At 48.8% G+C, this 12,523-nt stretch overlaps 1 protein-coding gene across 14 annotated transcripts in view; it reads right to left on the bottom strand.

Annotated features, from left to right (window-relative positions):
- The window catches only part of NSD1 (nuclear receptor binding SET domain protein 1), a 146,917-nt gene extending 135,528 nt beyond the window's left edge, over positions 1-11,389 (bottom strand). For 2 of the 14 annotated variants that reach the window (XM_057312358.1, XM_044388601.3), the window contains exons 1-3: positions 10,307-10,525; positions 9,067-9,180; positions 8,237-8,326 (exon numbers count right to left, since the gene is read on the bottom strand). In XM_057312358.1, coding sequence (XP_057168341.1) covers positions 8,237-8,326; positions 9,067-9,096 — 120 coding nt within the window. In that variant the 5' untranslated portion in view covers positions 9,097-9,180; positions 10,307-10,525. The other 12 variants (XM_048224250.2, XM_057312356.1, XM_048224251.2 and 9 more) reach the window with 12 other exon arrangements.
- Between the last annotated feature and the right edge of the window lie 1,134 nt (positions 11,390-12,523).

Raw genomic sequence — 12,523 nt, 5'->3', positions numbered from 1 at the left:
AGTAAGGTACTAGCCCCAATTTAGAGATTAGGAACTGGGCCTCAGAGACTAAAGGGACTTCTCCAGCTAAACAGGAAGCACAGTATACACTCAGATTATCTGTTCAATGTAAAACCATTATGATTTAATATCCACAATTAAAAGACTGAAAGTAAGAATGGTGAGAAAAATGAATGCTTCAGATATTAAGGAACTCAAAATCAAAGGCCTTAGAAATTGAGTGCGCGAGGAGATAAAGTCAAAAAAAAAAAAAACTCTTAAGTTTTGAAATCTGGTACATGGAGGATGAGAGCTGACAGTCTACTCACCACTTTCCTACCTAAAATTTACTCCCCTCCCAACAGGTACCACTGTACCATCCACTCTTTCTTTGACTCAGTCACTACAAAGAAGGCACCATGTTACCTACTGTTAATATGCAAAGATGATCAGACCAGGAGGATAAAGGCATGACCCAGGGGTAAGTGTGAAGCAAACCACCACTACTAGTGCAGTCTGGCTGAACCCAGAACCCGTTGGGTATAGCATATGAGATTTCAGAAAGTCAGGAAAGGGTCCTATCAAAGAGGGACTGAGTATGGACTTCATTTGTTAAGCAAATAGGAGAAAAAGTGAGGCATTCATTGGAGGTAAAGCTTTAACCAGGGACCTAGTATTTCTCATTTTGGAAGTCAGAGGTAATTTTGGGTAAGAGAGACTGGAAAGAAAAACTATACGAAGATCAGTGGTAAAAGCCTCATAGTAGAATGGAAAGGAAGAAATGAAAAAGCTGGAGAATTTGTATAAATTAGAAATCACATATTAGGGCGCCTGGCAGGCTTAGTCCGAAGAGCAAGCAACTCTTGATCTTATGGTTGTGAGTTCAAGCCCCACAGACTGCAGAGACCACTTACATTTAAATTTAACTTTTTAAAAGGGGCGCCTGGATGCCTCAGTCGGTCAAGCGCCTGACTTCGGCTCAGGTCATGATCTCAGAGTTCTGGCATCAAGCCCTGGGTCGGGCTCCCCGTTCAGCAGGGAGTCTGCTGTCCCTCTCCCTCTGCCCCTCCCCTTACTCGTGTACGTACCTCTCTCCCCCAAATAAATAAATCTTTAAAAAAACTTAAAAAAAAAAAGTTGACTTCAAGGATGGCATACAAGGCCTATCTTTATACTTTGCCTCCTGACAAGCCCACTCCTCCCCAGATCCCTATCAAAGAATTTGGCATTTGTATATGCTATTCCTCCTTACTTACTGGCATGTCTCTGGTCAATTATGCATAACCCCTCTGTGAAGTTCTTCCTGATTACTCCAGACATGCCACAGTACTGTATCTCTAACACCTATCAGACCACTTAGTATTCTGTACTGTCATTGTTTACATTTGTCTTCCTTAAACAGTAAAGGTTTTTTTTTGTTTTTTTTTTTAAGATTTTATTTATTTGACAGAGACAGTCAGCGAGAGAGGGATCACAAGCATGGGGAGTGCAAGAGGAAGAAGCAGGCTTCCCGCTGAGCAGGGAGTCCGATGCGGGGCTCGATCCCAGGACCCTGGGATCACGAACTGAGCCGAAGGCAGACGCTTAACGACTGAGCCACCCAGGCGTGTCCTTAAACAGTAAAGTTTCCTAAAAACTGTCTTATCTCTTTTTTTTTTTTTAATACTAGCAGTGCCTGGCACAGAGGAAGCACTCAAATGTGGTTTGATCACATAATTGAGTTAGTTACTCCAAAGTTTCCACCCCTGAAATGAACAGGAGGATGATGCCATCATTAACACAGAAGAAAATGCACGTTTGGCAATATAAGGGATAGGTTTCCTTGGGGCTTCGGCTCAGGTCATGATCCCAGGGTCCTGGGATGGAGCCCCGCATCGGGCTCCCTGCTCAGTGGGAAGCCTGCTTCTCCCTCTCGCACTCCCCCTGCTTGTGTTCCCTCTCTCACTGTGTCTGTCTCTGTCAAATAAATAAAATCTTTAAAAGAAAAAAAAAAAGGGGGATAGGTTTCCAAGTGCATATGATATAGGTAGAAGAAAAGGTGGGTTAGTGACTAGAATTTCTTGGTCTGAAGCTCAGAAGTCCGGTCAAGAGCATTTTCACACAGCAGAGTAGCAGTGAAGTGAATCCATGAAAGTGGGTGAGACTGGAAAATGAAAGAGGAAGAAAAGAGAACAAGCAGTCAAAGAGGACTGTTGAAAGGAGTGGTAGTCAGGGGCGCCTGGGTGGCTCAGTCGTTAAGCAACTGCCTTCGGCTCAGGGGGTGATCCCAGGGTTCTGGGATCAAGCCCCGCATTGGGCTCCCTCCTCCACTGGGAGCCTGCTTCTTCCTCTCCCACTCCCCCTGCTCGTGTTCCCTCTCTCGCTGGCTGCCTCTCTGTCAAATAAATAAATAAAATCTTTATAAATAAATAAATAAATAAATAAAGGAGTGGTAGTCAAATGCTGCAAATCTAATATAGTGAGTACTGGAAGTATCATCTGTGACTTACAAAAGGACAGCTGCAGCAGACAGGAAGATATAAAACCAATCCACAGAGCATTAAGGAGAGGTAAACAAAGCAGATAACTCTTTAAAGAAATTCACCATAAACAGGAAAGATCATTGGAGGGACTATAAGATACACAAAGATTCCTTCAGAATAGGAAGATGTCATCCTATTTTTAGGAAGAAAAAGTAATATATTAGAAAGTTAGAGAATAAAGACTCCAGAGGAAAAGAGGAAAGAATAATGAGAAACATAAGGTCCTCCAGCAAGGAAGGAATCAAAAAGCAGAACCTGAGAGGCATGGAGATAGGATCTATTTTCTTCCGGGACAGGAAAGGAGAGAATAGAGAATTGCTGTGATGATGAGAGCAGAGGAGAGAATCCCTGAAGAATCATTGTCTCAGGCACCAACAAAAGCCTTACATGATATCTGCATTCACCTCTTCTTTCCTCAAATCCAGACTCCAATTTTGCCTCCAATCCAGGTAGCCCAAAAGGACTGCCAATTTCCCTCCTCTGAAATAATCTTTTTAACAATCGCCCCCCCCTTCTTTCTACTACTGATTCTGCCCAAGTCTAAGTTTTAAATACTATTGCAACAGACTCCTACATCCTAATGTTGCTTCTACTCTTCCACAGCCTAAGTTTTCCAAACATAGATTTCATATCACTTCTCAGCTAAAATCCCTTGCTGGCTCCCAATACTATCACTTCAACACCAAATGTCACAGTCCAGATTTCTAGGCCCTCTTACCTGACCACACCCATCCTACCCAACCAATTCCCCACAAATACCCCCTGAAAGTACTATGTTCATTTAATTCTCCGCATCCAAAATACCTTTCTAAACCTAACCAAACCCAACCAAGACCAATTCAAGTTCCACTTCTTCCTTGAAGCCCTGACTACTCTAGGTTTCACTCATTTCTCCACTCAACTCTTTAACCACTTATCATCCACAGCATAGAACACAGCAGAGGGGGTGACTTTGAGTACTTTCTGAACCCCCAAGATTGTATGGAATTGTTACACCATCAAAATACCTATTTTTATATTTTTTTAAGATTTTATTTATTTGAAAGAAAGAGATAGTGAGAGAGCATACGTGGGCGGGGGGGGGGGGGGGGGAGAAGCAGGGGCTCGAGGCGGGGCTCAGTCCCAGGACCCTGGGATCATGACCTGAGCTGAAGGCAGACACTTAACCAACTGAGGCACCCAGGCGCCCCCAACATATCTATTTTTAAATGGCAAAAAAGTCTCCATTCAGGGGCACCTGGGTGGCCCAGTCAGTGAAGCATCCCACTCTTAATATCAGCTCAGGTCATGATCTCAGGGTCATGAGATCCAGCCAAGAGTCAGGCTCCTCCAAGCACAGTTAGGGAGTCTGCTTGGGATTCTCTCTCACTCTCCCTCTGCCCCTCCCTCCACCTGCTTCCCCAGCAGGAGTGTGCTCTCAAATAAATAAATCTTAAAAAAAAAAAAAAAAGTCTCCAGGGGATGCACTCACTCTCTAATAAATAAATAAAATCTTTTAAAAAAATAAAAAGTTTCCATTCAAATGTCTTCCTATGGACAATATGGTGTCTACCTCCACCTAATGAAAGAACTAACATTATATTGTCAATTACAATTACACTGCAAACAAGTCTGGTGAAAAGATGCTATTTTTTTTTTAAGATTTTATTTATTAGAGAGAGACAGAGAGCGCGCACAAGCAGGGGGAGCAGCAGGCAGAGGGAGAGGGATAAGCAGGCTCCCCACCAAGGGGAGCCTGACACCTGGCTTGATCCCAGGTCCCTGGGACCACAACCCAAGCCGAAGGCTTAACCACCTGAGCCACCCAGGCGCCCAAAGATGCTGTGTTTCTTAAAGTCAACGTGAATAAAGAAAAACCACTCTGATTACAGGCAAGGCTAAGGATGATCTAGGTCAACCAGTAAACAAAAGACAACTGACAACAATAATAGGGCAGAAGACTCAAAGAGTGACATGATAAACATCAAAGGAGTAAGAAATATAAGTGAACAACACAATGGAGGGAAGATAAAACAAGATTGGTAAAATATCAGTTGTTTTTTTTTTTAAGATTTTATTATTTACTTGACAGAGACAGCCAGCGAGAGAGGGAACACAAGCAGGGGGCGTGGGAGAGGAAGAAGCAGGCTCCTAGCTGAGGAGCCTGACGTGGGGCTCGATCCCAGAACGCTGGGATCACGCCCTGAGCTGAAGGCAGACGCTTAATGACTGCACCACCCAGGCGCCCCAAATATCAGTTATTTTTTAAACTGGGTACATACTTGCGAATTTCTACTGTTCTCTCTTCTTTGGTACATGCTTGAAATTTTCCAGAGCCTACGTTTCTAAAAGAGAACCTTACTAAAACTGATTAAATCCTTAACTATTTTACAAAAATTCATCCTCTTTATGATCATGATGAGAGTGAAGCAAATTAATGTATGTCATCTCCCTATTGTACAATTTCAATGGACAAAATTTCTTTTAATCTATTTGATTCTTGCCTTATTAAAATAAACAGCTGCCATCATAACCAAGCTTTTGTTACAGGTTTAAAATATTTATTTTCATAATTCTTAACTTTTCAATATAAAATCCTACATAAACACTTTTCTCCTTTTTATGAAGTTTTTGTTTTAAGTGGATTCATTCCCAATGATCTTTAGAGAAAAGTACAATATGTACATCAGCTGCGCCTAAGCCAGCTACGTCCTAAGAGTTTTGACTATCCCTAAATTCATGAATACCACCATAATATAGTATCTCCATAAAATATGTAAGTAAGGAAAGAGTAGAAAACAAACAACTGCTACAAATCAGCCTAGTGAGTCAACCAGGCCCAGCCAACAGTGTCAGAGACGATCAGAAGTCACTACAGAATACAAAGAGTACTGAGATAATTCTATGATTTCAAGGGTTTCCGTCTTGTCTCTAATAATCTCAAGTGCCTTCAAGGAAGACCTATGTCATTCATGTCATCTCTTTTTACTACAAGGCTATGAAGACCCAATGAGACAATACAAACCAAAGCCCTTAATAAGCTCTAAGTTATTGCCTGTTTAAACTTGTAGCTCTGGGACCAACCTTCCTTCAATATTTTACCAAGCACCCACATATTATGAAGCACTGTACACTAATAGATATATGTTCAGTGGCAAGAATTAGAAGGTGTCAACCCAATTAAATATAAAAGCATCAAGTCAGGACTATTAACTATGACAATCATTTCACATCACTATATTCAGACAAAATAACTTAAAAGCACATAAGGGGGGAGCCTGGGTGGCTCAGGTGGTTAAATGTCTGCCTTCGGCTCAGGTCATGATCCTGGGGTCCTGGGATAGAGCCCCGCACCAGGGTCCCTGCTCAGTGGGGAGTCTGCTTCTCACTCTGCCTCTCCCCCCTACTTGTGCATGGGCTCTCTCTCACTCTCTCTCAAATAAATAAATAAAATCTTAAAAAAAAAAAAAAGCACATAAGGATAAACTGATGAGGCTGCTTATTTATGACAGGAGGCAAACATTCTGCTTATATCTAGATACACAAAACAACAGACAATATGATCTTGAATCATGTGTCTTTCTCTAATTCTAGACAGGAAGTATATAATCCTAACAACTACTCTGACTGCCACATAATAAGAGAATCTTATTCTATCATAATATCACAGACAGAACAAAAAGACAAATAGCATTTGCTAATGATTTTCTAAAATTTCCAGCCCTGAGGAGCCTGGGTGGTTCAGTCAGTCGAGCCACCAGCTCCTGGTTTCCACTTAGGTCATGATCTCAGGTCCTGAGATCAAGCCCCACAATTGGCTTCATGCTAGTGCTGAGTCTGCTTGGGATTTCTCTCCCTCTCCCTCTGCTCCTGCACTCGCTCGTGCTCTCTCAAAAAAATAAAATCTTAAAAAAAATATAAAATGAGGTAAAATTTCCAGCCCTGAGCACAGAATCTAATGCAGAGTAAATGCTCTAAACCTGCTCTCTCAACCTATCAACTGAGAATGGTCTGTATGTACTAACAGTGTGTGACCATATAGAATTATTTTTAATTACACCTTTCCCAAACTATATTGTTCAGCTGAATTTGCATTCTCGGATCAATCTGACTTTTTCAAATCTTCAGTTAAAAAATATCAAAGGCAAAAATGAAAGATACAGATTGCATCCACGACCTTAAACCAAAGGCCTAAAATAAACAGGTTACTTGCCTCTTCAAGCCCATAAAATCTTTAAGCAATTTTGACTTTCTGCCAGAAAAAAAAAAATTCTATTTACGCAAGTTTTTTAACTCCCAGTTTAGATACCCTAACACACTGTCTATAGGCTCCAATACTTTCAATTGTTTATAACAGAGCCAATACTCCACTGACAACTCTTCTGATGAGAAACAAACAGATTTTTATTTCTATATATACGCTTCTACAGAATTATCTATCCCCACTGTCAGATTTAGGGTTCTATGTAAATACAAAGGCAAAACTAAAAATAAAATAATTTCAATGTGAACCCAAGAAAAAGGATTTGTCTAAGCTGCCAACACAACCTATCCACCCTAAAAAATACCTAGGACAATACAGACTCAAGATAACTACCAAAACAAATTTTTAAAATCTGCAGCTGCCAAGAAACCAAGGAGTACTAAAGCATTATTTCATGTATGAATCAAAAAACAAAAGCGACACACCCACATTCTCTGTGACTTTGAAGAACATCAAGGCTATATGATAACGTGAATGTTTAATGCACTCAAAACAATCACCACATAAAATTTGTTCTGATTAAATCTTTAGAGATTCAGAGACATCAGGGAGTGGGGAGATCCTCTGTGGTGACATTACAGATAACCTAACAATACATCTGGACAGAAACAAAATCAGAATCAAGTATTTAAAACTGAGGAGTATCTTTTAACAACCAAGAAGTTTGATTTTAAAGGTGATGAAACTGAGACTAAAAGAAGTCAAGTGATCATTCTGATTAAGAAATTCTGCAAAAGATCAAATAAAAAGGAACTTTATCATTTACGACTCTTTAACAACAGTACACAGCACTACTGAATAACTCAAATTAGATTTCCTTCTATTTCTATACACCTACATGTACCACACAATGTATACATACATAAACTTCAAAACTAAAAATGGCTCAAGAACCTACTCTGATGGTGGCATTTATCTAAAGCGTAGGGTGCTATACCTTCACAACAGGTAGTTCAGAAAAACTGGCCTAATTTAAATTTTGACTGATGTCCAAGGTCTTCTCATCTTAGCTACTTTCAATTTGTACCTAAAATGCACTCCAAACTGAAGCAAGAGTCACCCCATCAACTGAAAAAATAAGCCATGCCTTGTGTAAAAAAAAAAAAAAAGGACTCCAGGAAATTAACTGGTTCACCTGTACTCATGATACCAGCAAGCCAAAGCATTTAAAAAAGCAAAAACAAAACAAAACTAAACAAATGTATACCTCCACCTGAAAAATAAAATCGGAACTCAATCAAATGCCGTAAAGGTTTAACTCTTAGCCAGTCCTCCTCGATGGAAAGCTAATTGGAAAAATCTGAAAAGAACGATCATACAACAGAGATAAATTTAAAAATCAAAGTAAAATCTCCCCAAAAAGCCTATCATTAGCAATAGGCTCTCAGCCGTGAACTGATAAGCAACCAAAAACCAATTAGTTAGGTTTCCCCTAAGTTGCCTGTATATATACATTTATGTATATATTTAAGTTGTACCAAAAACTGCTTACAAATGGCAATTCCTGTGAAGTAGATGATGATGAAGTTCCAGGTAATTCTAGCATGTTTCCTAATGTACTGGTACTGGAGTCTGGATCATCCTGAAAAGATAAATTTATTGAGTTTAATCGCTCTTCTATGGTAACGTTTGTATCTCCTAGTGAAAAGGGGGCTGGGAGAAGGGCTGCTTTTTCATTGCTGCCGTCCACTTCATTTCTTTGCTTATTTTTCTGTGTTTCAGTCTGAGGAGCTAATGGCAAGAATGGCGATTTGACTGCACCGTGTCTACTCTCTGGTGTGCTGTCTTGTTCATTTCCCATGGCCACGTCTACACCATTCTCTGATTTAGGCTCATAATTGCAGGTGGCATTGGTCTGAGTTTCCTCAAAGATCTCCTCTATACTCTCATCCTCTGTGACTGGCTGTTCTGGGTCCATTTCAGAATCTACATCTGCATCGTCCACACAAGTAAAATTCTCAAAGTGCAAAAAGCCATTCTTGATAGTCTTTGTTACTTTTACCTGGAGTTCAGGGGAGTTATTACAAGAGGGTTCCTGTTTCATAGCAAGTGCTGTTGGACCACCAGGACTCAAGGAAGTGCAAACAATTGGCGACTGAGCTCTTGAATCACTTTTTTCAGGGTCTTGAAAGGATTCTGATCCATCAGCAGACCCATTTAAATACTCTACATTGATCATGGAGGCCAAATCCTGTAGTCTCCGCAGTGGAATGTAACAAGATGGAGAATCTTGTCCATAAGCATTTTGGGATGTTCCACTGGCAGTCGATAACTGCATAGTACACCCATTAAGTGGCTCAGAAAAATTGGATTGACCATTACCGAAAGGGCTGTCCTTGTCTTCAGGGGCATCTAAATTCACTGGATTGGAAAAGGGCAGCAGACAATTTCTTCTAGATAGTTCACAGGTCTGATCCATCCTGGGCCAGCATCAACCTGGAATCCAAAAACAGCAATTAATCGGAGTTTATAGGCCATTTGACTCTTATCTTCAAAATGGCAGCCACTTCTCAAGGCCTAGTGGCCTCGATGCCTTTCTGCTGCACTTCCATGGGCGGAAAAAGTTCCCCAGCTGACGATGGAAAAATGGCCTCGGTGAGCCTCCGCAAACTCCATCTTCCCGGAGCTGGGCAGATCTTGCCACATGCAAACAGCCCGTCCCTTTTTCCTGCACTGCAGACTGGTGGACAGTTGGGCCGAACTAAAATTAAAATCCCTTTGGCAGGAGAAATTCCTAAATCTCAAACAGGAATCGTCCTCCCCATCCCCCGCTGGGGGGGTCCAGCGGCCGGATCTCCAAAAGGGAGGGGGCTGCAGGGTTCGAGGGGGGCTCCCGGACGCTGCACAAAAAGGTTACCCCCCCTCCTTCCTGGCTCGCTCGGGCGCAGCGGTCACAATAGCGCTGCACCCTGCGCCCAGCCGGCGCTGAAGCCCTTGCAGCGGCCGTGCCCAGGCCGCAGGCGAGTCGGCCGAAGCGGGTGCACCCCGAACCTCGGCTTCCAGACTGCAGGACTGCTCGGTCCACGGCTGCAGGGCCCAGAGGCCGGGACGCGGCAAGGGGAGAGACACGGAGGCAGCCGGTGAAGCCGAGTCAGGGTAGCAGCAGCTGCTACAGCTTGACAAACATGGCTGCTGCCGACGCCGCCGCCGCCTGCCCGGGCCGCGCTCCTTCCCGCAGCCGCGGCAGCACCCCCTGGCCGAGCCGATCGCACTCATCAATATTAAGCAGCAAGCAAAGTTTGCTGCAGGAGGGCAGCCGGCCCCGCGCCCACCAGCCGGCTACCTGAGGGGAGGCGGAGGCCGAGGTGCGCGCGGGAGGCCGGCGGGGCACGGGCCGCGCCGGGAGGAAGTTCGCGGCGGCCGGGCCGGCTAGGCCTGAGCCCGGCTGGTAGTGATGGAGGGGGAGGGGGCCCGCGGCTACAACGCCGCGGGCCACCAACACCGCGCCGCGCCCGGCCCTCCCCCGCGCCCCTCACCTCACGGCCACCACCATCTTCCCCGCCCGGCCACCTCCTCCCTCCTCCTCGCGCCTGCCCGCCACCCACCCCAGCGCACTAGTTACCGTGCCCCGCGCCCCCTCCCGGGCCGGCTGGGGGGAGGGGGTGACCCTCATTACACTGGGGCGCGAGCGGAGCCTTGGGGAGAGAGCGGAGCCGCTCGCCGCACCCCCCCTCCCCCCGCGTCTCTCTTCAGGGGAGAAGGCAGCGAGCGCGACCTGCCCCGGCCTATTCCGCCGCCGCCTCCTCCTCCTCCTCACACCCCCACCACGCGCGCCCCCGCGGCGGCGCGTGCGACCCAGCGCCTCGCGCCGGCCCGCGTGCGGCTGGGGCACCGAGTGCGCGCGCACCCCTTCCCCCACCGCGCGCGCGCTCCCTCGCCTCACTCTTCGGGGTTCAGGGCGGGTGAAGTCGGGCTCGCGAGCGCGCCGCCCAATCAGCGGAGCCGCCGCTGCCGCCCCCTCCCCTCCCCTTGCGCGCCCGCTCGCGGCCCGGGCCTACGGGCCGGCCCGGCTGCCCGGGCGGGGCCTGAGGCAGGCTCCCCAGGGGCCTCGCGCGCCTCCCCGGAGTGTCTGGGCCTGCGGGCGTCGTGGGTGGCACTCAGATCCCCTCACCTACCTCGGGGCGCTGCGCCGGCCCCGAGCTGCACACGGCTCCAGCACCCTACCCAGCTCGAGCCCCAACCCCGGCGGCACCTGGCCCGGCTGAGGCCTGTCCGACCGCCCCGCCAGCCCCGCTCGGGCCCGCGTCAGTCCCGACCTCCATCTTAGGTTACAGCCCGGCTCCCCATCCACTGGGCACCTGCCCTCAGCCCGCTCGGCTCGGCCCGAGGCCGAGGCAACCCCCCTCCTACCGCGGGGCTCACCTGGGGGCTTGGGCTGGGGTCTTCGAGGCCTCAGGCCCCGAGCAGACGCGGCCGCAGGTGAACCCCCTGCCCGGCCGCACCCCAAACCCACACCACCACCACTACAGACCAAGCTGAGCAGGAAACAAAATGGAGGCAGCAGCTCGGGTCTGCCTCCCCGAGCCAAGCTTGTGCAGCCTCAGGGCTCCCTCCTGCCGCAGGCCCGACGCCCGCGAGGCAGGGGGCTGGCTCGTCCCGGGCAACACTGGCAGCCGCCCTAGAGCAACGCAGACAGGCCGGAGACTCGGCCCTGCGGTCCCCACAGCCCCTCACCCACCACCCCTTCCCTTCCCCCTCCCCCCCATTTCTCTCCCTCCCCCTGCCCGGCCTTGCGGGGTGAGCGGCGACCGGGAGCCGGGTCGGGTCGGGTTACCCGCCCGGGCACTGCTTGCCCTGCCGTAGCCTCGGCCGGGGGATGAGGCCAGGCGACCCCCGCGCTGAGCCCACCCCCCGCACCGGAGCCGGGCAGCAGCCTGACAGCGCGCCCGCACCTCGGCCTGCCGCCGTGCGGCCCCCGCCCAGTGAGGCCGTGTCCCCAGCCCGGGGCACCGCCGGGACGAAGCTCCCTCACCACCCCCGGGCCCAGGGGTCCTCGCTGCCTCGGGCGGGGCGAGGGGAGCGCTGGGGGGAGGGGTCCACTAATCCCTGCACCGCCTCCCGCGCCTAGTCTGGGTCTGGGCCTGGCACGGGGACTCGGGCCGCGGGCGCGGGCGGGCGTCAGTAGGTGTGTGCGCGCGGGGCAGGGGACGCGGGCTGGGGGCCCGGAGGGGCCGCGTCTCGCACCGCGGACGCTGCAGTTCTCCGCACCCAGGCAGATGGCCCTCTCGTGCCACAGCCGCCCAGCGCAGGCCGCCGTCTCGGCAGCCCTGATTCCCCCGGGAGCGCGCGCCTCGCCCCTGCGAGCCGGGCTTCGGGACCCCGGCGGAACTGCGTTGGGAGGGCGGACCGCCCGGCTGGCCCAACAAGGCCTAATGGCCAAATCTTCCGCCCGGTGTTGTCTGCTCCCAGGGCGCCTTGGACCTCGAGGCCTGCACCCAGCGCCCCGGGCCCCGCAGCCCTGGCCTAAAGCGGCCGCGATGCGTCCAATCATCAAAGACGGCGCAAGGATAGGTCAAGGAACCCAAACCCAGCCTCACCCCGGGACTCCGGCCCCCTAGACCCTTCCCCCAATTCGGTCTGACTCCGTCGCCCCCTGGGCCTGTACCCCGGCAAAACGCTCACCGCAGCAGCTAGCTGTTACCTAAAATGCTAAGGGCATCCTCGCTGTTCAGAGAAAACCACGATCTACCGCCATAAAAATCCCGCCTCCTCCAGAAAGCCTTCTGTGATTAGAGTTAACTCCATCTCAAAGCTGAGGGCACCGCCCTCGAGAGCCACG

Source organism: Ursus arctos, unplaced genomic scaffold (genome assembly GCF_023065955.2).
Source record: "Ursus arctos isolate Adak ecotype North America unplaced genomic scaffold, UrsArc2.0 scaffold_15, whole genome shotgun sequence".
NCBI classification, from domain to species: Eukaryota; Metazoa; Chordata; class Mammalia; order Carnivora; family Ursidae; genus Ursus; species Ursus arctos.
This window is presented reverse-complemented; position numbering and strand designations above follow the sequence as displayed.